We start from the raw sequence: 27,591 nt of genomic DNA on the forward strand, positions 1-27,591 counted from the left end.
GTAGATGGATGGTGAGAGTGAAGTTGGGTGAGCAGCATAGTTTGGCTGTGATGGTCTCACAATGTGAGAGGCTGGTAGAGTCGACGGCATATAGAGCAAGGGAGACTTTCTAGATGAAGGCAACTCCACCGTCTTTTCTGTTGAGTCTGTCGTTACACAGAATGTCGTAGCCAGGGGGGTTGGAGATGGAAAGTGAGGGGGCGGCAGATGGGGTGAGCCAGGTTTCCGTCACGGCCAGGATGTCAATGTTGTTTTTAATGATAACGTCTTGTATGTCGGTAGCATGAGCTACCATAGATTGCGTATTGATTAGGGTGCAAAGGAGTTGGGTGGTGTTGGGGATATTGGTAAGCCGGGGGCAGTGGAAGGGAGATGGCCGTGGTCGTACGGTTGTGTCGGCTGGTATTCTGTCTTGAGGTCGCTAGAGTATGTATGGGCAGCATGGGGGAGGGAAGGGGACCATGTGCCGGATGACAGGAAGTGGGCCTAATCATGTTGTTGTACCAGGAGTGCAATGTATTTGTGGTGGGCTGAGTGCAGGTCGCATTTTCAGGTCCAGCGTGGTGGAGGTGCCTTGTGCGGGTGCTGTGATGGTTCCGTTACGTGCAAGGGGGAGGAGTGAGTAGGATTGGCATTCTAAGGTGGAGAGGACGCTTCGGGGCCAGGCTAGCTTGGCCCTGGTGTGGACTGGGCAGGTGCGCATGGAGCTGTCGGTTTGAGGGCAGGTTTTGTGAGGGTGGGTGCAGGTGAGGTAGCAGTGGTCCTGAACACACGGGAAGTGGCGGGTAGTTGGAGGAGAGGGGGCAGGAAGGGGGTGTAGGGCGTGGCAGCGGGATGCAAGATGTGGTAGGGCATTCGGCGGTGTGGCCATTGCAATAGCGCTGAGCTTGGGCAGGGGCTGACCTGAGACAGGAGGTGGCTGGCGGAGTTCTGCTGCTTCAGACTCTGCTGAGGGTTGAGAGGCACTTGCGGGAGGTACGGAGGCGTTCGAACTTGGGCAGGAATATTGGGATTGTGTGTTGACTGCGCAGGAGTACCAAGAAACTAGAAATGGTGCCCTGTGTTTCCATATCCCAGAAAGTGCTGTCTCTAAACCAAAAGATTAATCCTTCCCAGAATCCCTAGCACCGAGGGAAATAAGGGGAGCTCCCAGACAGCCCCCACCTGCTAATCCCTGATTATTGTTGCACACTGTGCATGGTATATCTGTTAGTGGAGATGGAAAGAGGGCAAGAGAGAGCGTGAGAGATACAATTAGACACAGAACGAGAGAGTTGAAGAGTCAGAGTGAAAATGGGGTCAATCTGCAGACGCTAAAGGTAGGAGGGAGCAAGTTGTAGCAGACATCCCCAGGACATGTTTAAAAGGTGTTGATATGTTTTCTGGAGTGTCGTATTCACCATGAAAGTAACTCGGCGTCATCTTGGCCACCTGAGGCGTTCTTTTTGATATATGGTTAGGCGCTTGCCCCTAACAGTCACCCGGGCGATCCGGGACGGCTTGATGGTCTTTCGAACCTGAGCCCAGAACCACACTGATAAAAGATCCCTCAAACTGACACCCAGACGTGTTAGAAGACGGCGAAGTCTGACGATCCTGAGCGGAAAAAAGAACTCACCATCGACTCCAGGGTGGTGAGAATCTGGATCCATGCATCACCCCAGATGCCTTCCGGAACTTTCTGGCGGGTACCCCGCCCCAGTAAGAAGATCTTCATGCCCACCGACGCAACCAACAAAATGGCAAACGTTTCACCTTACAAATGCCACCTAACATAACGTTACTCTGCTCGCTCCGCTCCTACTTAGCCAGGTGATCCCAACTTTGCCACCCCCCCCCCGCAAATAGTAATAAAAGCAATGAGACCAGGGCATAATCAACTCTGAGTAATCCTAAGAACCCCCCCTCCTATGATTGGAGCTGGTCTGGTGGTAGGAACCAACAAAGGATAATGGAATTACAGGCCCAGCAGAGGGCCCTTCATCACCAGCGGGGCCCACTGGGGATATTCTGCATACCTACTGGTGTCAATAACAGACTTATGATTAGGTGTTGTCATAGTATATGGATATATTTGAGGACCGCCTTAGGTGGGTCCCAGGAGAGGGTCATGAACACAGCAGAATAGCCCCAAAAATGTGGTAAGTGTAGGACACTCCCATGAGGTACATCCCGGCGGTAAGACTGGATGATGGCTTAAGTACAATGACAATTTAAAATGATGGTTTGCTACAATGCTAGGGTTAAAAGCGACAGGCATGTGCATTGTTACTAGGTGTTTGGGGGGCCACAAGGCCTTCAATGGTACAAGAGACTAGGGAGTCCCGGCCCACTTGCAGGCTATGATGGCATTTTCCGTTACCAGTACGGAAAATGGCAAACTAAGGACTACTAAAGCAGGTTACGGCCAATTGGGTGGAACGTCACCTACAGGGTGGGTGACTGACCTCCCCCAACTAGCAGACAGGTTGCAAACAGGGCTCCTCTAACTAGCCGACAGGTTGCAAACAGGGCTCCTCTAACTAGCCGACAGGTTGCAAACAGGGCCCAAAAATGCAAACACATGGTTGAGAGCCGGATAGCCTGTGCGTTCAGTGCTGGTTGCAGATATCCTAGTGTGGTCCAACATGCCTCTTAAAATACCATTTGGTTAGTGGCATAGTTATGGCGATAACTGACCTGGCAGGGACATGGCGTCCGATAACTGTTTCCCCTAAAAGTAAAAGGGGGATCACACGGGGGTATGGGAAAGTGATCAACTTACTAGTTGTGCACCAGAAAGTTAGCCCACTGCACTGAGATATGAAGAGATCAATACGAAGGTTATGGGAGTAACCGACCTGGCAAACAGACGCTGTTAGCTCGATGTGTGAAGATACCGATATGTATTCCCTGTGGGGGCGTTCACAGCCCTATCATGGGGTAGGTTGTGAGTAAGCAGACATAGATAGGGGATTGGCATGCAGTTAAAGAGCACAGTTATGGGGACAATGAGTGCATCTGGGGACCCACTCCCAAAGCATGGAAGAGTTGGGGGGTGGTCATAGCCGGAGAGGAGAACTTTGACACTGTGGTTGCAGCCACGAGTGGTTCAGGAATGGTCGCACTCGAGCCAAAGCCGGTTGACGGGCACTGACTACTACTAGGCACAGCTGATACTCTGTCACCTGAAGTGAGCGGTCCCGAGAAAAACTGACTGGCAGTCATGGAAACCAGAAGTGAATGGCCGCTCTTTAGGCTGACTGGCAGTCATGGAAACCAAAAGCGAATGGCCGCTCTTTAGACTGACTGGCAGTCATGGAAACCAGAAGTGGATGGCCGCTCTTTAGGCTGACTGGCAGCCATGGAAACCAGAAGCAAATGGCCGCTCTTTAGACTGACTGGCAGTCATGAAAACCAGAAGCGGATGGCCGCTCTTTAGGCTGACTGGCAGTCATGGAAACCAGAAGCGAATGGCCGCTGTTTAGACTGACTGGCAGTCATGGAAACCAGAAGCGAATGGCCGCTCTTTAGACTGACTGGCAGTCATGAAAACCAGAAGCGGATGGCCGCTCTTTAGGCTGACTGGCAGTCATGGAAACCAGAAGGAGATGGCCGCTCTTTAGGCTGACTGGCAGTCATGAAAACCAGAAGCCGATGGCTGAATGGCCGCTCTTTAGACTGACTGGCAGTCATGGAAACCAGAAGTGAATGGCTGCTCTTTAGACTGACTGGCAGTCATGGAAACCAGAAGCGGATGGCCACTCTTTAGGCTGACTGGCAGCCATGGAAACCAGAAGCGAACGGCCGCTCTTTAGACTGACTGGCAGTCATGAAAACCAGAAGCGAATGGCCGCTCTTTAGACTGACTGGCAGTCATGAAAACCAGAAGCGGACTGCCGCCCTTTAGGCTGAATGGCAGTCATGAAAACCAGAAGCGGATGGCCGCCCTTTAGGCTGACTGGCAGTCATGGAAACCAGAAGCGAATGGCCGCTGTTTAGACTGACTGGCAGTCATGGAAACCAGAAGCGAATGGCCGCTCTTTAGACTGACTGGCAGTCATGAAAACCAGAAGCGGATGGCCGCTCTTTAGGCTGACTGGCAGTCATGGAAACCAGAAGCGAATGGCCGCTCTTTAGGCTGACTGGCAGTCATGAAAACCAGAAGCCGATGGCTGAATGGCCGCTCTTTAGACTGACTGGCAGTCATGGAAACCAGAAGTGAATGGCTGCTCTTTAGACTGACTGGCAGTCATGGAAACCAGAAGCGGATGGCCACTCTTTAGGCTGACTGGCAGCCATGGAAACCAGAAGCGAACGGCCGCTCTTTAGACTGACTGGCAGTCATGAAAACCAGAAGCGAATGGCCGCTCTTTAGACTGACTGGCAGTCATGAAAACCAGAAGCGGACTGCCGCCCTTTAGGCTGAATGGCAGTCATGAAAACCAGAAGCGGATGGCCGCCCTTTAGGCTGACTGGCAGTCATGGAAACCAGAAGCGGATGGCCGCCCTTTAGGCTGACTGGCAGTCATGGAAACTAGAAGTGAATGGCCGCTTTTTAGACTGACTGGCAGTCATGGAAACTAGAAGTGAATGGCTGCTCTTTAGACTGACTGGCAGTCATGGAAACTAGAAGTGAATGGCTGCTTTTTAGACTGACTGGCAGTCATGGAAACCAGAAGTGAATGGCCGCTCTTTAGGCTGACTGGCAGTCATGGAAACCAGAAGCGGATGGCCGCCCTTTGCAAAATGGCAAACGGGGAGTGGCACGGACCACCCCTTGCGTATAATCTTGTCTACTGATGTGGATGGGACCACCCGATTTCTGTGCTACAATAAACGGCGATGTTTGTGTCTCCAAAATGTGCCACTGTTTCTGTCTCGATTTTTATGAGCTTAGCATACCCTGGTCTCATTGCTTTCATTACTATGTGCAGGGGGGGACGGCACAGTGGGGGTCACCCCGCTAAGAGGCTGTCCCGACCCCCGCAGCCACCCTCTTACCGCGCCACCCGGGGCTACACAAGACCCCACCTCTTCCTCCCGCCTAGAGGGTAGGTTGGCATCCCCGAGTCCGACCGGAGCACTCATAAGGGGGGGCTGCTGTTGCTCATACTCTTTGTTGGCCGCAGCCCCCCCACCCGCCTGTAGTCCCACCCTCCCTCTCCCTTTTTGCAGCACCTGCGGTGGGTGCAGGTGGAGGTATTGATCCAGAGGCCGGTAGGTGCCTTGGGGTTCTATGGGTTCCTGGCAGAAGGTGGAATCGGTATAATACAGAGAGTGCACAGCGAGGAATCGTGTTTCCGTTTCAGGTCGGTAGTTTATTTGGAATATTGTTGGAACGGGTGTAATACTAGAAATGTTTGACTGATATTTTCTGTACATTGTGCTAAGATCTTTCTTCTGTCGCAGGCGTAGTTGGGGGCGGTCCTAGCAGGAGAGGAGAACTTTGCCACTGTGGTTGTGGCCGCGGGCGGTTCAGGACCTACAGCGTGAAGAGGCGGTGCAAACGACAGAAGCCACGCTATAATACAAGCCTTTTCCATAACATACCATTTAATGAGCTTGCCCTGCAGCTTTGTGGATGTCTAGGCCTGCTACCATGATGTTATTTCCCATGACCTTGTTCCAGAAAGCTCTAGGCAGTGACGTCAGACTGAAGGAATTTTCCATTGCACATGTGTCACTGTATTGCAACATTTGACTCACACAATACTTCTGCCAATCTTGAGCTCCCCTCTAGGGGTGCCCAGCTGGAAGATGCCAGTGCCTTACCTGCAGGGGCACCACCTGCATGAGGATGGCAAAGTTGGTGAGGTGGTTGCAGCGGCAGATGGAGTAGTTGGCGCTCCTCTTCGTAAGTTCACAGCCATCGTTGGACCAAACGGGGGAACCAGAGCTGGGGGGGAAATGAGAGAATGGGGAATTGTGATAAATGACACATTTCTGGGTGCAGCTGTCTGGGGAAATGCACTGTGCATGCAAAAATGGCAACTGCGTATGCTCCAATTGCGAATGCGCAAACAGCATTAAAAGACGTGGACACATATCGACATACACCCGCTTTCCCATGAATCCCATAGGTTCTGCTCTCTTTGCGCCATAAACGAAATGTTAGAATTCAGTATAACCTAGAACCAGCCAGGTCTTACCCCAGAGCTCCTCTGCATTATGTGTTATGAATGCAGTGAGAGGGCCTCCATCGGGGTTACCCCCTTCTACTAAAGCCCTCTGTCATCCGTCAAAAAGGCAGGCCCTAACCCCATTCACCAGCCTACATGTGGGTCACGGTGCGTCACCCTGTCTCAACTCTCATGCTGGACTTCCTTTGCATCTTGTGCTTATGGTGGCCCTGAATCATGCTGTTCCCCTCTTCATCTTGTATCCTGGCTTGCAACATTATGTGTTACTACTGACTTCTGCAATTGTACTAGCTCTCCTCTCTTGCTTCTCCACTCTGTTTGACTGCTTAATCTCTGTTCTCTCCTCCCCTTCCCTCTCCCCTCCCTTTTCCTATCTCCTCCCCTCCTCCCCTTACTTTCTTCTATGCACTTACTCTATCAGAATTGTCCCTGGGTCTACTATGATAGCAACCTCGTCTGTCGCTCCCCTATCCCCTTACTGTTGCCCCCCCCTTACTCCAGCACTATCTGAAACGTTGTCAGGCCTAGTACGATAGTCACTTGTTTTGTTCCTCCCCTGCCTTTCTGCACCCCTCTCCCTCGCCTTTTGTTTTTCTCCGGCTCTACCAGAAATGTCGTCAGGCCTAGTACGGTAGTCGCCAGTCCGGTTCCATTACCTTCCCACTCTCCCCCTCCCTTCCTTATCTATGTCTTAGCTCTTGCACTATCTGAAATGTCGTCAGGCCGAGTACGATAGTTAATTTCACATCCTTACTGTTCATGGCCTGTAAGAATGTCGTTGTATTTTCCCTTGTTCCCTTCCTTGCCTTGAAGCGCTTTGGAACACCTTGTGTATAGGCGCTATATAAATAAACTATCATATCATATCATATCATAACATACATCATGAATGATAGTGAAGGAGAAAAACATGGACAGAGGAGCCTGATTCCAAGTTTGCCACTAGTGGTAACATCTGCTATTCTCAGGTACTGGGGGCTCGATTCTCATGACGGCTCAGTGAGCGTGTTAATTAGCATGTATCACTGCGCCATATCTTGACGCATAGGCACCACGACTATTCTGGGTGGGACTGGGCGTCTTCGTAAAGCACGACAGTGCTCTTGCTGTAAAACACCTGTTTTTACTGGAAACAGACGGATTGCGGATCTCTGCAGCACTTGCGTTAAATAACGAGGGAATCGTTATTTAACGAAAATGCTGCCGAGATCTAAACAAAACGCACGTGCTGACTGCAGGAGGCCAGCAGGTAGGAAGGAAAGTAGTGGCAGTCTTGGTTTTTGGGCGATTATAAATGCGTTTGTGCATCATTTGGGCTGCAATTGGATATTGTGACAGCTACCTGTCACAATAGACAATTGCGACATCCACGTGTCACCGTGCTTCTTGTGCCACTCCTCCTGGACACCAATTTGCTAACGCACATCGGCGCCAATTTCAGGCAGTTCTGAAATTGGAGGAGTGCCATAAGAATACCTTTGCAAAATCACAGATATCGAAAGTGCCGGTTGCTAGGTCGGTTTTCAGCCCTTCCTAACAACCGGCACCCAAATTCCGAAAGTGCTGCATTCAGTCCGATGCACCACCTTCAGAATAGATGTTAATTACCGAAAATGACATTACCACTTTTTACGAGATTTTCAGTAATTAACACCCGCTTCAAAATCAGGCCCTGGATATTTTGATGCTCTGCCAAATTCAAAGTTTCAGAAGTGAAACGCATCTCTTCCGCCAGCTTTTGTGTTTAGGTAATTTCCTCCACCAGAGTATTACCTCACGTGGTAGTCAGCCCATGCGGTAATGGCCACCTATATTAACATGAACTACCCATGACGTCCTGTGGGACTCCAAAATGGGGAGTAACTGAAGTGTTGGCTTGGCCCTGAGTCATTCAGACACTTCACGTTGCTTCAGGGAGACAGTAATGGGATTACAGTTTGCGGTATTTCCTAAGGAAATACCGCCAATCTCGTCATCAGACCCAAAGAGATGCTGTAGTTCCTTCTACATGACCAGACTTACGTGAAGTCCAGGAACGCGCAGTACAGGAACACCTTGTTGCTGTCATTCGCTTCTGCGCGGTGCAGCCTCTGCGTCTGAAAAACACAAAACCAAGGTTCAAGAGACAGGAAACTACAGCACCAAGGTGGCGTACTACTGACTGCAGGTCTTCATAGCAAGTGAGCCAGTTCTGTGCAACATGCAAAGCTTGATTCCGATGCCAGGGGCCTAGTCCCTCCCACGTCTCGGGAGGATAGCTCAGGGGCAACGCGCTCGCTTTGGAAGCAAGATGGCGTGGAGCAACACATGTTCGATACCCGGGCCCCGCTTAGAAACCTCTGGATATTAAGGGTGCTATAAATAAGCAATTATAATGATAATCATTACTAAAAGCATTGAAATGGAGCAAATTCGAAGCTGCCTGGAGCATCTCCGAGATGTCCTGAGAGAATCTCAGAGATGTCCTTGGAGCATTTGTGAGATGTCCTTGAGAGCATCTCTGAGATGTCGTTGAGACTAGAGCATCTCTGAGATGTCCTTGAGGGCATCTCTGAGATGTCCTTGGAGCATGTGAGAGATGTCCTTGAGGGCATCTCATAGATGTCCATAAGAGAATCTATGAAAAGTCCTTGAGAGCATCTCTGAGATGTCGTTGAGAGCATCTCTGAGATGTCCTTGAGGGCATCTCTGAGATGTCCTTGGAGCACGTGAGAGATGTCCTTGAGGGCATCTCATAGATGTCCATGAGAGCATCTCTGAGATGTCCTTGAGCAAAGCTTTGTAGATCACTTTTGCACACGAGGCACGCAATGATGCTCCAGGCATCTCCAGATCTGCTCCAGTCCCAGGTTTTATGAAACAGGATGAAGGAACATTAGCTAATTTAAGATGCTCAGGGTGGCTCCTGATTTCCTCCAGTACAAAATGTTGTCAATTGGGCTGAGTAAGTCCCCGAATTTCAGCAACGAGCCAGTCTAAGATGCTCTCACCTGGATGCGTGGCTTCATTAGTGAGCTCGATTTCTCACAGCAAGTGCTGGCCCCCAAGAGAGCACCCAGCCATGTTAAGCATTCAAGTGCCAAGCTCCCTCTACATTACCCCTTCAGAAAAACTGAGAGCATCCCCAGATCTGGAGTCTGGGATCCAAGGAAAGGATGTCTTTGTGTCTTGGCCAAAGGTCTGTGCACAGTTGAAAGGATGACCAGAACAGCAAAAATGCCAAGACAACCCAGGTAGTTACAGGTTAATTGCATAAGCAGCACAAGGCTGCATGAGACATCATCAGTGTTTGCAGGTAAATTGCATAAGCAGCACAAAGCTGCATGAGACTTCATATGTAGTTACAGGTAAGTTGCATTAGCAGCACAAGGTTGCATGAGACATAATAGGTAGTCATGGGTTAAATGCATAAGCATTACAGGGCTGCACTAGTCATCATGGGTAGATTACATGATCTAAACGATTTGTGATTCAAAAATAATTTGAAACACACACCTAGATTCAAAATTCAAGATTACAAGTGAAAAGCACACCTAGATTTGAGCGACCAGAGTATGAAAGGCAGCCAGAGAGTCTAGTGAGCAAGCGAGGAAGGTGCAGAAGCAGAGTAGTCCAGTACAGTCAGTGTGGTCAGTACACTGAGGCCAGCAGGCAGAGGTGGGGCGAGAATCAGAATCATAATAATGCCTGTGAGTCATGAACATGGGCAGTTGGTGTGGGCATAGATGACATTAGATCATGCACCAGTGAGAGATGCACAGGCTTGAGAGAAAATTCCCAGAGAGCAGTAGAGGTGGATAGCCAGTGGCATGGGGCATCGGCGCAGGTGCAGTGCACAAACGGCACAATAGGGCTGAAGCAAGCTGACTGTGCAGAGGTACGTGATTACATCGGGGTGCCCAGAACGGTATGGTGGAGAGCCCTTCCTGGGCAACAGGGAGGGTGCAGGACTGTGCCGAGGTACGAGCGCTTCCTGGGTAACAGGGAGGGTGCAAGACTGTGCCGAGGTACGCGATTACATCGGGGTGTCACACAGGTAAGGTGGAGAGCGCTTCCTGGGTAACAGGGAGGGTGCAAGACTGTGCAGAGGTACGCGATTACATCGGGGTGCCCAGAAAGGTATGGTGGAGAGCGCTTCCTGGGTAACAGGGAGGGTGCAAGACTGTGCAGAGGTACGTGATTACATTGGGGTGTCACACAGGTAAGGTGGAGAGCGCTTACTGGGCAACAGGGAGAGTGCAGGACAAGAGATACTGAGTGGGAAGTAGAGGCTCACGTGAGACGCCAGGTAGAGGGCTTACATTGTAGACTGCCTGTCCCCTACAGAAGCATGGATTGACAATTCAGGAACGCAATCTGTCCTGTACAGACGCACGGATGGCTATACATTGTAGACTGCCTGTCCCCTACAGAAGCAAGGATTGACAATCCAGGAAAGCAATCTGTCCTGTATAGAAGCACGGATGGCTAAACATTGTAGACTGCCTGTCCCCTACAGAAGTATGGATGGACAATCCGGAAATACAATCTGTCCTGTATAGAAGCACGGATGGCTAAACATTGTAGACTGCCTGTCCCCTACAGAAGTATGGATGGACAATCCGGAAATACAATCTGTCCTGTACAGAAGCACGGATGGCTATACATTGCAGACTGCCTGTCCCCCACAGAAGCATGGATTGACAATTCAGGAACGCAATCCGTCCTGCACAGAAGCACGGATGGCTAAACATTGTAGACTGCCTGTCCCCTACAGAGTGCAGGACAAGAGATACTGAGTGGGAAGTAGAGGCTCACGTGAGACGCCAGGTAGAGGGCTTTTATTGTAGACTGCCTGTCCCCTACAGAAGTATGGATTGACAATCCAGAAACGCAATCTGTCCTGCACAGAAGCACGAATGACTAAACATTGTAGACTGCTTGTCCCCTACAGAAGTATGGATGCACACTCCAGGAAATCTGTCCTGTACAGAAACATGGATGGCTGTAGAATGCCTTGCCTGTCTCCTACAGAAGCCTGGATGGACAAGCCAGGAGCATAATCTGTCCCCTATAGAATCATGGATGGCAAAGACAGGAAGACTGCCTGTCCCCTACAGAAGCATGGATGGCTAAACATTGTAGACTGCCTGTCCCCTACAGAGTGCAGGACAAGAGATACTGAGTGGGAAGTAGAGGCTCACGTGAGACGCCAGGTAGAGGGCTTACATTGTAGACTGCCTGTCCCCTACAGAAGCATGGATTGACAATTCAGGAACGCAATCTGTCCTGTACAGACGCACGGATGGCTATACATTGTAGACTGCCTGTCCCCTACAGAAGCAAGGATTGACAATCCAGGAAAGCAATCTGTCCTGTATAGAAGCACGGATGGCTAAACATTGTAGACTGCCTGTCCCCTACAGAAGTATGGATGGACAATCCGGAAATACAATCTGTCCTGTATAGAAGCACGGATGGCTAAACATTGTAGACTGCCTGTCCCCTACAGAAGTATGGATGGACAATCCGGAAATACAATCTGTCCTGTACAGAAGCACGGATGGCTATACATTGCAGACTGCCTGTCCCCCACAGAAGCATGGATTGACAATTCAGGAACGCAATCCGTCCTGCACAGAAGCACGGATGGCTAAACATTGTAGACTGCCTGTCCCCTACAGAGTGCAGGACAAGAGATACTGAGTGGGAAGTAGAGGCTCACGTGAGACGCCAGGTAGAGGGCTTTTATTGTAGACTGCCTGTCCCCTACAGAAGTATGGATTGACAATCCAGAAACGCAATCTGTCCTGCACAGAAGCACGAATGACTAAACATTGTAGACTGCTTGTCCCCTACAGAAGTATGGATGCACACTCCAGGAAATCTGTCCTGTACAGAAACATGGATGGCTGTAGAATGCCTTGCCTGTCTCCTACAGAAGCCTGGATGGACAAGCCAGGAGCATAATCTGTCCCCTATAGAATCATGGATGGCAAAGACAGGAAGACTGCCTGTCCCCTACAGAAGCATGGATGGCTAAACATTGTAGACTGTCGGTCCCCCATGGAAGCAGAAGTGGACAAGCCTTGAAGAATTCTAGCTCCTTGCAAAGTATGGGAGGCTAGGAGCTTTATCACAATAAAAGGCTCCTAAAAGAGCCTGCTCTTCCTCACCACCAAGCCATTGCACTCAACCATCGAGTCACGAGCCTCCGGGCCGCCTTGCTTTTTACATTGGGATGGGGGCCATGCCTCCCACCATTTCCTCTGCCCTGTAGGATACCTCACCCGGGGCCCAAACCATCACCTCGCCTCTTGAACCCTCAAAGTGTCAAGTACATACCATGCAGAATTCTTCACACAGAGCAGCGGAAGGCAAGACCCCCCCGAGACTTGATCACCCCCATCTTTGAGACCCCCAATCCCACTGGCTCCCTGCAACCACTCACATCACCCAAAGACCCTATGCTTCCCCCACAAATGCACCCCAATAAGAGCCCCGAACATGCCAGCAACACAATGACATGGTACAGACATGGATGTCCCTGTCCAATCGGCTCAGCCATCCAAAACCCATGCCACGTACTCAGAACAGACCCTTACCCGAAAGGAGGTGAGCACATGGCGTCCAGGGTGCAGGCCATGGCATGGGCCCCACCTACACCCACTAAGACTCCCTGGCCAATGGGAAAAAGCATAACTCATTTGCTCTCGTGTCCCTCATCCTCGGACAGGAGGCGCCTAAAGTTGATGTCTTTTCTAGTGCAGCGCTATACAGGCCTCCTCAGTGATCCATGTCCCTTTCTTCCAAACATACCGCATGGGGCATAGCCCCGAGGACCCTACAAGACTGGGGAAGCGTTAATTCTCCTCCTCACTTCTGAAATGTGTGTGGAGGGGGAGGGGTCCCATACTCAGTCACCTTTCAGGTTTGAAATTGACACGTGAAAGACCCTGAACTTGACCTTCGTGACCTTTCGGGAGGCATGGGACAGCCGGCTGATGCCCATGCGGGTCAGTGGCCAGGCTTGCCCGCAGCAGCAGTCGGGTGGTCTTGTGATGCCTCTCCCGCCCCCACAAAGGGGGGAGTCAGCAGCTGGCTGATGCCCAGAACTTTGGCCCTCCTGTCCTCTCTGCAACACCCCTACCCCGCTGCACAGTGTGCATCAGATGCCTGCTCTGCTGAAGAACAGGACATGACTTTCACGTGATGCCTGACTTCTCCACGTGTGTCTTCCTGTGTTGCAAAACCAGCGCCGAAAGGCTTTGTAAAAACCAACAGAAGTTTAAATGCCTCCGATAATGTACATTGTGGCCTTTTCTGTCGGGAATATTGGTGGTTACTGTCTGCCACACCCGTAGAGGGTGTACATTTGACACCTGAGGGTGAGAGCTGACAGCGGGCACACATGCAGGAACCCCGGGGGGATCTCCACTGTGAGGTGCGTCATGGCGGAGCTCCACAGGGGCAGAAATGGCGGCTCAGTTGCCCTGGAAGAAAAAAGAGGCACAAAGGGACTCATTACAAGTTTGGTGGTGCAGGAAAAAAGTGACGCTAATTCTGTTACTGCCATTTTTACCACAACGCCAAATTATAATTTATTGCGGATTTACTGCCAGAATACCGCCAAACTCGTAATGAGGGTCACGTTCACCCATGGGTATCCTCTTCAAGCCGCAGGAAGTGGAGCGAGTGGCCTGGCAGGGAAGCTGCAGACCCCTGCTGTGCATGCAGGACCCCATCACCCATGGGTATCCTCCTCAAGCCGCAGGAAGTGGAGCGAGTGGCCTGGCAGGGAATCTGCAGACCCCTGCTGTGCATGCAGGATCCCATCACCCATGGGTGTCATCCTCAAGCCGCAGGAAGTGGAGCGAGTGGCCTGGCAGGGAATCTGCAGACCCCTGCTGTGCATGCAGGACCCCATCACCCATGGGTGTCATCCTGAAGCCGCAGGAAGTGGAGCGAGTGGCCTGGCAGGGAATCTGCAGACCCCTGCTGTGCATGCATTTTCCCCTTATTTTCCAAGTCCAGCATGAGGGTTAAAATTCGAATAAATGGCACATTTCTCAAAAGGCAGACCTTTCAGATTTGGAAGCAAACTGATTTAATGACTGATCAGTACTTTTTGTTGATGAATCACTAGTGTGATAAGGAAGGACAACCCAGAGTGTGATGCTCAGGGATGAGCCTGTGATGCTTGGAAGGTAAGGGCAAGGTGGAGTAAGAACTTGGGGATGCCCAGAGATAGGGTTTTACGGTAGTCCAGCATCGAGGGGACCGGAGCCCTAGTCATCTCAGCCTCATGAGTGAAATTCAAGAGGGGCAGAATGTGCTTGAAAAGGTGAAGTTGGAAACACAACTTAATCGATGTGTCAAGAACCAGAGGAGAAACTGTGCTTCCGGAGATCACCCCAAGGATCCCCACATGTGGAATCAGGATGGCAGTGGTCAGGAGTGGTCAGCAGAAGGCAAGGAGAAGGGGATAGGACAGCCCAAGTAGATGATTTCAGACTTAGCAGCATTGAGATATCGATTCTTCTCAACCGTCCAGGCCTGGACACGAAGGTCGCGATCTGCTGGGAGCTGACATGGGGTTGCCGTCAAGGCTGAGTGCGAGTTGGGTGTCATCAGGAAAGGACTGAAAAGAACCAGAGAATGGGGAGGTGGGAGGCCTAGAGGGGCTAGGGAAGTGTTAAAGAGGAAGGGGGAGTAGATGGATCCTGGGGGTACAATACAGAAGGATCAAGTGCCCGGAGAAGTAAAAGGCCTGATCCGTTCTGGATCCCTCTGTCCAGGATCCATGTGCCGGCCCAGACAGTCAAGGAAGGGCACAATATCCAACAGTGTCACAAGCAGGAGATTGACCAATCAGAAAGAAGAGGGCAGGAAAGGTGTTATCAAGCGGCTGCAGGAGTTTGTCTCTCATACAGAGGAAGGTCTTCTCCTCTCTGGTGGCCGTACATCAGGCCATTATTCTTAGTAAGGACTAGGAGTGTGGAGAGAACCGTGTTCTCTAGGACTTTGCCAATAACATGTGTGATGACGACGGGACAGTAGTTGGGTCACGCATATTTGTCAACCACCACTGTCCACAACTTCTAAAAGCCAAACCTCAAAAGAAAACGGGGTGCACGATGAAGGCAGAGATCTATATCCCAAAAAATCAAATTTTTAAACATAAGCACATGATCACAAAACTCCTTTTAAAGAGCAACCAGGACAACATAGGGAGCGGGAGAATGCTACCTCAACTCCAAGGAGGCTTTCTCAGGGGGCTTGAAAGGGCCCACCCATTCTTGCAATGAAGAGACACAGAGAACAAGAGGAAGGTCTTCTTGATATAAGCTTGATGGAAATAACAGCTGAGAAGCGCATCTCACAGAGGGCCTGATTAAAAAAAGGAAGCAGGGCAATGAGCTCTAAGAAAAGAGAACAGAAGGCCAAACAGGTATGGAGAACCGCGGTACATGCACATTACAAAACCTCACAAGAGGAAAACAGGAGAATGCACCAGAATCAGTGAACTGGGTCATGTGGAAGAAAGTCAATTGGCACCCGGGGTGGGGGCAGCAACCAATCAGGTTGCTCGGAACGTGGGCTCCGGTCTGAGCCCACTTTCCAAGCAACCTGATGGCTGCTTCCCACACCCTACCATGTTCCCTGCAGTCTCCCTTCCCTTCTTCCTTTTATCCACCCCACGTATATCTAATTTCTGCAGCCTCCTCCCATTCTACGTGCTGGCTGCCATGGAAATGGAAGAGCGGCTCCGTATGGAGCCCCGTCTTCCAGCTCGGTGGCAGCCATCTTGCTAAAGTATTTTGTTTGAATACATAAAAAAAAAAACAATGCTCTCAGCACCCCGGGTTACCGGATTGCCAACCCAGGGTGCTAGTAGCATTCATATCGGCCCGGGGACTCTCGTTAAAAGCCCTCACTACACTCAGGCCCCGGGCTGATAATACCCCATCTGGCCCACCATATTGGGTATGAATGCTTAATAATGTTGAGCAGAAAATGCTAAACTATGGGCCTCATTGCCAGTTTGGTGCTAATTCGGTGGTAAATATGGCAAATTACCATGATAATCAAATACTGTTACTGCCCCTCCATCTCTTGGGCTTACCATGGGGTTATGAGTTGTGGCAAGGTGGTGTAAATCCCATTTTGGAGACCGTAGGACTCCTTGGGGACTTTGGTGGCTTTACCACAAGTGGTATTTCTGCTGCAGTCATTCAGATGATTTTTTTTTAACTTAAAGTTGAGGATATACCTCCGGCATGGTAATATCATTGCCACAATTTTTACTGCACTGCCAAGTTCTGAGTTTTACCTTAAAAGTCAGGCATGATGCTGGAGGTAAATCCTGCACTTTAAGGTAAAGCCCAAAATTCATCACTGCGGTTAAAACATCTGTAATTCCGTTACTGCCCAAAAAGGTGGTGCTGCACAACCAGACTCGGAATGATGCCCTATATATTGTCACTGGCACATAGCATGGGCCTCTTCTTTGGCCCTCATTATAAGTTTAGTGGTATGTGGGCGGTAAATCTGCAAAAATAACACCAAACTGTATTACTATTACCGCCACTTGTTCTGGTTGAATTACCGCTGGATTACATGTGGTGGTAGGTGGTGTCAGTACCCATTTATTGGATTCCATAGGACTCTGTGGGGATTTTGTCAGAATTACCACCAACAGTTAATCCGCCTGAGGTAATTCTGCCGATTGCGCCTGTTTTCTGTAGTTCAGCGGCAGCTTTCCTCCGCTTCACCCCCGGAAAGGGTAGTATGGCGGTACTCGAATGCAGCGGTAACAGAGTTACCTCTTTTTTACCACTATTTTTGACTGCAATGCGGTACCTGTAATGAGGCCCAAAGGTGGGTTGGGGGGCAACACAGCATGTTGCAATCACTTTATACCTCCAAGCACAATATGTGTGCCCTTGATATAGAAGTCTTCCGGGTGTCGGCAGAATCCTTCGCCCGCCTTGTCTTGCCAGAACTAGGTCACCCAATATGGAAATATTTTCAAGGAGGACTATTCAGACTCAACCACGCACCAAGGCTGGGTGTGGCATGTGGCTAGCCCTGGCCGGGTATTGCCCACCTTTCAGAGGTACCACCAAGTTTGGATGTTGGTGGTTTCCCTATAGGCCACTGCCTGTAGCCGCGAACGCGCGCCATTTCTCCTGTTGACCCAACAGGCATCAGACACCAGCAACAGTAAACACTTATCTCCACCAGCAAAAGTTCTGGTGTTTTCTTTAAATTTCATATTCATCACATCTCCCTTTTGTTTGATGCACTATTTGATGTGTTTCCGTTCATGTGTATAACATACAACTTCTATATGGATGCCTGTGTGGAGCCTGGCAAGACCTTTACTTACCATAGAGGAAACAATTTAATGAGCAAGAAGTTTCCTATTAGGATTGGTTATGCTTTCTCACCTAGCAAGTTCCTAATCATGTCGTCGTAATAAAGACGCATTCCTTTGTTTTGTATTACCAAATACCATCACTATTACGGTGGGTAAAAACAACAAAAAAAAAGAAAAAACGTTTACCTGTAATGTGAAAGTAAAGTAGGCCAGGTCACCTAAAATGCCCCAGACACACACACTAGTAGCAATCATAAGAAGTTCACCTCCAGAACAGAGCCACAGAACAATGCACTGTGGGTATGCAAATTAGCTGAAAAGCTGTAATTTTTACTTCATTTAAAGATCTTTATTTTGTATTGTGATAACTGAAATAAAATGCATATATTTATTTATTTATTTGTATTTAGTGCAAATAATCCATGTGTGTTCATAAATAGAAAATGATGCACCGCAGAAAAATGCTGCGCCCGTGTCGGAAGGTTTGCGCATTGACTCCAAGAAGCCTCCGTAAACTTGAACAGAAAAATCAATTTCCATACAGGGCTTTGCAGCTGACGTATGCACTCGTTACCAAATTGTTTTTTTTGCACTTGTCTAAAACTTCGCCAACTTTTCCGCATGAATGTGTAAATCTAGGACTGAAGTGAGAGGAAAGGATGGGTTTGCAGCGAGGGACGCCGCTCTCATTTGCACGCATCGATCTTCGATAGCTTCCTATTACGCGGAGAAGCCGCCACAGATCCGGGCTCAGCAAATTGACTTGTGTTTAAAATAATGTTTCTCTGGCTTAACTACGCATGAAGGCTCAGGCATCGGTGAGCTGGGCCTGGTAGAACGGAGAGCTATTGATTTCATGCCACGAGTCCTGCCAGCGCTACATGGGACTCGACAAGACCGCTTTATAGGTTTGGGAGAACTCATTATTGAAGCTGAGTAAGCAGGACACTGATGGGAGGGAGAGTGGGTGAAGATTGTGCTGAATGAAGTCATAGCTCCGGTGCAGGTAACAGTGGTGGCATAACTTGATTCTGGTGCAGCCAACAGTGGCGGTATAACCTGATTCTCGTGCAGCCAACAGTGGCAGCATGACCTCATTCTGGTGCAGCCAACAGTGGTGGCATTACCTGATTCTGGTGCAGCCAGCACTAGCGGCATAACCTAATTCTGGTGCGGGCAACAGTGGCTGCATAACCTGATTCTGGTGCAGCCAACAGTGGCGCCATAATCGGATTCTGGTGCAGCTAACAGTGGCGGCACAACCTCATTGGGTAGCGGCATAGAGTTCTCCACTCCACCAGTGTCTAATCTGGAAGGTTCTGCATGCACCTGAAAGTTACGGTTGCCCACTCCCTAGAAAGAGACAGTCAAATCAGATTGGGGCAGAACGGCAATCCCTGCCTCATTGGTCACACCAAAGTTTTCCAAGATGCTGCATCCAATTCTCCCCTTTCCATGTGAGGCTTTTAGGGAAACTAGTTAGCAGGCGGCCGCTCCTATAGAATCGTAGTGTATGGACAATACTCCAGCAGAAACCAATAGGCCACATCCAAGAAGCCCTGTTCTCGCCTTCAAGAAGTGTTCGGCACCTCAGATCCAGAAGGTGCTCCTCAGAGAACTCTGGAGAAGGGATGCCAACTTTACACAAGTCATACTCATCAAGTGTGTGCTCGCAAGGGACTTGCACTGCCTACTTTCGTGCACTCTACCTGCTCACTTCTTCAGTTAGGAAAGGTTGGCCGGCAGGCGCGTCTCGGTCCAGGGTCCAGTGCTCTGGAACTCCAGTGCCCACTCACTGATTTCTGGAGAAAGTGAACTAGCATCTTCTCTTCTGCCACGCCCTCCAGGATTGGGAGTTGTCAATCTCCTTTGCTGTACACACAGGGCTCCAATTCTTTTCAGCTGAAACCCTAGAAATGGCCTCGTGGTGCGCAGAGCGCTGTAGAAGCCCCACAGTAACATAACACACAGTAACAATCAATGCAGATGCCTTCCACAGGTCCCCTGGAATAATGTACCCATGATAACCACAGATGCTGTGAAAATACTCACCAACCAGCCAATCTGCCAAGATGTTTACACTTTGATATGTATTCTTATCTCAAAGAGTCAAAAGTCAATATGTGAAGGTGGACCATTAACTGTGTGCCAGAGGCTGTGAAGAGGTGCACAGCTAAATGCAAAACCAGAGGCTGTGAAGAGGTGCCTGCAGGCACTGTCAGGACCGCAGCTTCATCCAGTTCAGGGCTCTGCAACACTTGGCTCTCCGGATGATTTGGACTAAAACACCCATCAGCCCTTACCAGCACAGTCTACGGTGAAGGATTATGGGAGCCGTAGTCCAACATAGCTGGAGAGGTGCGGGTTGCAGACTCCTGTTCCATAGTCGTGAATGAAGAAGACTCTCCCACAGAAAACTGAATATTGATGTACTAGAATATTAGGGTGTGACTGCATGTGTGAGGTTATATAATAATAATAGTTGCACGAATGCCGATGTTAGAAAGGGAAATGAATGGAATGTAGGGTTAAATGTTTATTTTACACCATTTTGGGTGTTATTTTGTATAAAAATATTAAAACTTTAAGTTGAAATGAAAGTATTGAATCATTTGCTCTCATTTATAAAATAACAAATGAACTGGTTGTCATCGTTCATCTAAGGGTTTCATTTTGTATTTTGTTAAACTCACAGTGGCCAGGAGGGCTCTTCTGCTTGGTGGGGTAGAGCGGCGGGAGAACAGAGACAACGAAACTGTCTCTGGCGAAAGTGAAACGTCCCAGCAAATTCACACAGTACTCGCGAGCTCACAGTCCCAGGTATTAAGGGTTTCCCGCACCACATTTTCAACCATTCTTGGGGTCTCTTCTCTGAAATGTTCAGTCTGAGGTTTAAGGGTCCTCGCACCCTGTTTTCCACAGTTCTCAGGGCCTCTTCTCCTTGAGTCCTAGTGTCGTGCTTGGAGCCTGTGGTTGGAATCTATTGATAGTGTGGTGAGAGAGGGGCTTTCTATAGTGTATTGGAGCCAGAGGACGAATGGAGGCTGCCCTAACGCCGGGACAGCGTACTCACCAGACCCCCCCCTTACTTCCTCCCTCGCAGGGCTCCCCCAGCCACCTCTTCCATTCTCTCTCTCTTCCCCGGGATCTCGCCGAAAGCTTCGCTCTCACTCAGCTTTTTTCTTCATTTGCCTGCTTTCTAGGGGCAGCCATGTTTGTCTCACTGTCTCCATCTTTCTCCTCACCAGAATTCCCCTCCGCACCCCTCTGTGCTACCTCCTCCCCTAGGCCTTCACTAGTCTTTGGTTTCCCTGTTTCACTCCCTCCTTCCTGGGGGTTATGCAAGATTTCCCCCTCACCTCCTTCTGAGAGCCCTTCTTTCCACTTCCAGACGTCCATCCACTCCTTCACCTCTGTCAGCGCTTCATCTACCACCACCGTTTCCCTGTCTTCCATTTCCTGTCCTTTCCTTGTCCATCTCTCCTCTGTCATATTCTTGCAGCCACCATATAATCTCATCCTCACCTCCTTCATCGCTTTGGGCCTCTTCTCCACTTCCCTACTATCCGTCTCTTCTTCTACGCTCATTTGGGTACCTTCTGCCCGTGGCCGCGGCTCTGGTACTCCCTTCTCCTGTGCCCCTGTGTTAATCTCTTCACCCTCCACCCCCTTGACAGTTCCCTATGCAGCCTTCTGGGGGTTGCTCCCTCCAGCCCACTGGCTCTTGTGATCCCACACTTTCAGGTCCTTTATTTACCATGCCCCCTGGGTCCTCCCTTCCACCTCCTCTCTCCCCCTTTACCTGGCCTTCTGGATCTCCCCTTCAGCCTTCTCACCAGTGGCTCTGCTCCAGTCTCCAGCCTCAAGAACCTTCTTTCCTCCAGCCAGCTCTAGAGGAGGTCTTCCTCATTCCCCCATCACCTACTAAATGAGCCCTTGAGGATGTAGAGGGCTTTGGCCCCTCCTCCCAGCCTCCTTCTGGTGAAATGGGATCAGGTGTAGCCCTTTTGCACGGGTAACCTGGGAATTGTAGTTCTCTGAGCATGCATGAATCTGGACCTCCGCTTTGAGAGCCATGTCCACCCTATTGGTGTTCCCAACTCCTTCCTGTTCTTTAAGTGGATTCTGGAGACGCTTCGGCACATGCACGAGGGGTGCTAGTTGTACGAGCACTGCTGGCCCCGCAGGAATGCTGCCCCACTAGTTTCTAAAATGGGCCATAGATGTGCCAGTCACCCTAGCGATGACGTCATTACGCGCCAAATTTCACAATAAAAGCGGAACCAGGACAGCTTTGACAACAATCGCAGATCATGGCAAGAACGCACAAGGCAATCGGACCTGGCAAACACTAGGAAGACTAAGGTAAAGCAGAACTTTTCTTGTCTTGTTTTCTGTTTTGCAAAAACCAGGATATGTTAGCTCAGCCACGCTTTAGAAAAAACTAAAATATTTAATAATACCTCCCACTTAGAAAACAGTAAGGAAAAGTAAATTGATCAAACAATGCACTAGGACATCAGAGAAATAACCGGTCCTTCTGGAATTCTTTTCAGATCCATCACCTTTGGCGAAAAGAATCCCTTTCTCAAGACTTGAAATTGAAATTAATATAATTTAAGAAAGTGATCACCAAGAAGGGGTGAGTTAATCCAACCAATAATTAGATACAACTGAGTCCCTCTACTTCATTCATTCCCATATTGGGAGATCATATAAGGCTCATGGGAATACATAATTATGTATAAATGGTGAATTTAATACAAATTAATGTTGAGATAATCTTTATTTTTATTTTTAAAATCCTAATTTCCGTTATTTTTGTGCAGAATCTCTCCTGAAGAACCACGGCTAAATGCTGTGGAGAAACACGTGTTGGGAGAGTACAAGTGTTTCATGAGAATTCAATAACACGTATAAATGTATGAAGTCAATACATAAGAAGTTAATACATGGAAAATGAATGAATAATGGCTACAGATTGATGAATGTTATGAATGAAACTACTACATGGAGAATAAATCCACTTCTAAACTAAAGAACTAAGAGTCTATCTCATTACATTTGGTGCTGGGCTCGCACAAATTACAAGTGACTATATTGCTTTCCATCCGGTGGCTGCAGCAGCAGATGGCATGCTTGGTGATGACCTGGATCGTGTCTTGCAGCACCTTTTGATGCCACCGTTTGGCTACTCTGGCTCTTTCTTGGAGCTAGCCGAGCCTAAACTGATAGTGAAGCCTCCATGTGAAGCCGACCTCGCTGTACGCCACTCAAAGTTTTTCCAGCGTTTTCCAATGGGTGCCCTCTGCCACAGCTCAGGTAGTTCAGCCAGTTTAGGAATGGGCGGACCTGGTGCCTCCAGCAGGAAAGACAGTGTGAGACAAACAGCCAGGGATGATGTTGCGGACACTGCCAGCAATGGGTCTCTGGTCCTTGCATTGGTATTTCCCCTGCTGTTAGGCTTCTGGATATAGAGGTCTCCGCCATTTCCTCTGTGTACCACACGCTGTTCCTGGTAAAGCGACCAATCATCTCCTATTGATGGATGCAAGACCGCTAGGTTTACGGGATGTTCGGTGGGGACCATGACACACATCACTTTGTGGCAGGATCCTGCACTTGTATTGTAGTGGTGACAGGTCCCAGCAGTAGCCAGGTGGCCGGCTCACAATTATACAGTGTGGATTGTTGTGGTGTGGACATGACCACTTGCCCAAGGCTACTGCCGGAAGCGATGTTTGCAACCGATGTCACAATAGGGTATGACTTTTTATTCTGTCACTAACATATAACTTTCAACCTCGTACTATGACCGAAACCCAAGCCACTCTACAATAGCACCCTTCACTTGCCTTGTTGTGTTCACACAACATTCATCACATATCAGGCAATCACTCACCAATTACATTTCCCACCACCTATGACAGAATTGAGACTATCACATACTAACCTGCACAAAAGCAACTGACTGCAGCTTGTGGAACAGCTACACCCGACAACCCATAAACACCCTATGCTCAACAGCCTACAGATAACCGCCTCCAGCCTGCTGAACACCAAGACGCACACCCGCAAGCAGGCAACAGGAACTCCCAGACTGCCTTGCACAGTCGATCAAATGGAAAACTCTGGTCTGCCACCTCTGCAACCACCTCAGTCACTTCTCCAAGCAACGAGTTGGTGGTAGACCTCTTTCTTCGGCTGGGACCTCCCTCTGGAACAGCCTCCCTGCCTCTCTGAAACTCAACGAGAACCATCTCTGGCTCCGGAAGCAGCTCAAGACCTTCCTCTTTGCTTCTGCCTTCTCTTTTCCTTTATGGTGCTGATTTCCTGTCTGATACTGCACTGGTCACCTGGCTACCCTCTGATTTCAGGCCCAGGTCCCTGCCCAACCACTTGCACACCCGCACTGCCTCCTGGCAACCCTTGCACTTGGGTCTGTATCTCTAACCCTACAGACCCCCTACCTGCACTTTTGGACACCTGCTGTCTGCACTTACCCTTGCACCTGCCACCTGCTGGCCTCACTTCTTGTTATTGTTTTGATCCCATGTACAGCACTGCCCCTCCCCTTTCCCCTGCACTTGCGCAATCTCAATGTCACTTGGCCTAGTAAGATCGTTGTCTCTGTCCTCTCTCTGTTTCCCCTCCCTTGCCTTGTTGCGCCTTGAAACACTTGTGTATAGGTGTGTTGCAAATGCCATATCATATCATATATCATATCACCAACCCACCCAGAATTTCACCCTTCTTGTTGCAGGACCTGAAACACCAAGAGGCTACCACATGGCAACGGTCATGCTGTAGCAAGCGTAAGCGAAATTACAAACATAACATTCCATTAAAGATACAACTTGCTGTTGCATTTATTTTGTCTCTGCACAATTGTAGCCTGAACTACATAACAATGTACACGTCTGGCAGGCACTTTCCATATGACTGAAATGTGTATATTAGCAGATAATGGCTGGCCGTGGTGCCGGTATCGACTCTGATATCAGAGAGGTATATTGACACCTTCCCTGTTCAATGGGAACCAGAGGCATCGCTCAGGGGTCTGGGGGGGGGGGGGCGGCAAAAGCCCCGGGTATTTTTATGGTAGCCCTGGATAGAAGCTCAGGGTCTACAACCAAAAGGCGAGCTAGTCCCTAGTCCCAACAATCCAGACATTAGCGTAGCCCCAGATATTTTCCAGACCTAGCAACACCCCTGATGGGAACAGAGGGTGCTTGTTCAGTCCCAGGATGACCCGGTCCTCCCCAGCGTGGTACGCGCGTGGGAGTAGAGTACGAAGCCCAATGGGATGGGACCCAAGCAGAGAAGTCGTTCCGCGTCCAATTTGAGTGATTTTCAATCAGATAAGGAGTAAACACACAAAGCGAGGCAAGTCCCTTATTCCAGGATATTTGGTTCCAGCCTCTGCATATCCATTTCATTTGTTCCTGCAGAAGGTTTGCTGTGTGTGCGGAAAATAATGGGTTTTATGCGTATTTCAATAAAAGCAAGGGATATTGGAGGCTGCGGCTAGAACAGGAAGAGCCTGCTGTAATATCAAGGATCAGTGGGCCAGGGCTGCGGGGATGTGGACTCCACATGCCGGAAGCCGACATTATCTCCAACAGGTCCCATAATCTCCCGCCTGCACTCGGTGCCCCAGGACCGGGTGTGCTGAGGCTAGTCCTCAACACTGCTTGACATCCAAGAGAGCGGCTGTTGAAGGTCTCTCGACTTGAACCTTACAGGAGGAAATTGGGAGCAATTTAATAATTTATTTACTTATATACAGGAGGAACAATGCTCTTTTGATCACAAAAGAACGTACAATACATAAGAAATGCGATTTGACGGGAAGCAGTGAACTTCTTACAATGGCATGAGTTTGAGTGAAATTTTGACCAGGTTATGGAGGGAAGTAAAAAACAGTCACTGGAGACAATACGTAAGTGGACATACATAGATTAAGGGCAGTGAACATTGGAGGTTTTTAAGAGCAGGTCGGCGGCATGTTCAGTGTTGCTTGGGATGTTACTATGATGGATGAAGTGCTAGAGTGGATGCAGGGGAAGTTAAGGACATAGGCAGGTTAGAGGCGAGGGAAAAATGTTAGCTAGAAGGCAGATGAGACGTACGTTAAGAGGTTATATCAGAGGTAGGAGCTAGGCTTTTAGTTTGGTTTTGAACACATTTGTGTGGGCTGTTTCTCAGATGTCTGGGAGAAGAGAATTCCATGCAAGTGGAGCAAAAAGAGAGAAAGATTGGAGGTGAATGGAAGTACGGGTGGGAGCCACAAGGGTAGTCGAGAAGGCGGAACGGAGATTACGAGAAGACTTGTAGAGTTGGATACATTTGGCGAATGGGCATTAAAGAACTGCCAAACTCAGGAGAAATCATCACACAGACTGTCAGCGAGACAACAGCATGTGTGCATACACCGATACTCATCGCTTATACCATCAGTTGGCATTTAGATGGCAACGCCTCCCGTCGTTCTCCAAAACGGAAGCCATGGCTTCCCGGGTGTTCTACAGCAAGCTTCACCAAATCTTAAATCATGGCCATTGAGGACTCTAAAGCTAAGCACTACACACCTCACTCTACATCACGTTCGGGCTATTCCAGACACTACGCAAACAGTATCTAGTACTCTGGCACTTTTATTGCATGTTATCTTGCATTTGTATAGTGATTACGGCCATAGGTAATGGCATCTAAGCGCTGTTTGCCTGTCAGAGTGGCAAAGGAGGAGTATGACAGAACATTCAGTAGTGGGCAACAATAACCTGATGCCAGTTGGACAAAGCCTCCAGTCTGTGCTCTGTTCCTCAAGACACATATGCACCATGAATGTGCACGGCAGGCCAATCCGAACAGCACCAAGGCAGGTACACAAGGTGGATGCATGCAACGTAAATGCACATGCCAGTTCATGCCGAACAGCATCAAGGCAGATACGCAAGTTAGATGCATGCAACGTAAATTCACCTGCCAGGCCAAGCCAAACAACACCAAGGCAGGTACACACGGTAGATGCATGCAACGTAAATGCACCTGCCAGGCCAAGCCGAACAACACCAAGGCAGGTACACAAGGTAGATGCATCAACAGCAACGTAAATGCACCTGCCAGGCCAAGCTGAACTGCACCAAGGCAGATACACAAGGTGGATGCATGCACCGTAAATGCACATGCCAGTTCATGCCGAACAGCACCAAGGCAGGTACACAAGGTGGATGCATGCAACGTAAATGCACATGCCAGTTCATGCCGAACAGCATCAAGGCAGGTACACACGGTGGATGCATGCAACGTAAATGCACCTGCCAGCCAAGCTGAACAGCACCAAGGCAGATACGCAAGTTAGATGCATGCAATGTAAATGCACCTGCCAGGCCAAGCCAAACAACACCAAGGCAGGTACACAAGGTAGATGCATGCAAGGTAAATGCACCTGCCAGGCCAAGCCGAACAACACCAAGGCAGGTACACAGGTAGATGCATCAACAGCAACGTAAATGCACCTGCCAGGCCAAGCTGAACTGCACCAAGGCAGGTACACAAGGTGGATGCATGCAACGTAAATGCACCTGCCAGCCCAAGCCGAACAACACCAAGGCAGGTACACAGGTAGATGCATCAACAGCAACGTAAATGCACCTGTCAGGCCAAGCTGAACTGCACCAAGGCAGGTACACAAGGTGGATGCATGCAATGTAAATGCACATACCAGTTCATGCCGAACAGCACCAAGGCAGGTACACAAGGTGGATGCATGCAAAGTAAATGCACATGCCAGTTCATGCCGAACAGCACCAATGCAGGTACACAAGGGGGGTGCATGCAACGTAAATGAACCTGCCAGGCCAAGTCAAACAACACCAAGGCAGGTACACAAGGTAGATGCATGCAACGTAAATGCACCTGCCAGGCCAAGCCGAGCAACACCAAGGCAGGTACACAGGTAGATGCATCAACAGCAACGTAAATGCACCTGCCAGGCCAAGCTGAACTGCACCAAGGCAGGTACACAAGGTGGATGCATGCATCATAAATGCACATGCCAGGCCAAGTAAATGAGCACCAAGACAGGTACACAAGATGGTTGCA

General features: G+C 49.4%; 1 protein-coding gene across 2 annotated transcripts in view; it reads right to left on the minus strand.

Moving 5' to 3' along the window:
• The window catches only part of ADGRD1 (adhesion G protein-coupled receptor D1), a 1,635,406-nt gene that overhangs the window by 698,881 nt on the left and 908,934 nt on the right, over nt 1-27,591 (minus strand). For both annotated transcript variants that reach the window (XM_069620079.1, XM_069620080.1), the window contains 2 exons: nt 8,145-8,218; nt 5,755-5,878 (listed from right to left, as the gene is read on the minus strand). In XM_069620079.1, the coding sequence (XP_069476180.1) occupies nt 5,755-5,878; nt 8,145-8,218 (198 nt within the window). The remainder of the gene's footprint in view (nt 1-5,754; nt 5,879-8,144; nt 8,219-27,591) is intronic.

The sequence above is a fragment of the Ambystoma mexicanum genome, chromosome 10, assembly GCF_040938575.1.
Source record: "Ambystoma mexicanum isolate Mex_15411 chromosome 10, UKY_AmexF1_1, whole genome shotgun sequence".
In the NCBI taxonomy this organism is placed as follows: domain Eukaryota; kingdom Metazoa; phylum Chordata; class Amphibia; order Caudata; family Ambystomatidae; genus Ambystoma; species Ambystoma mexicanum.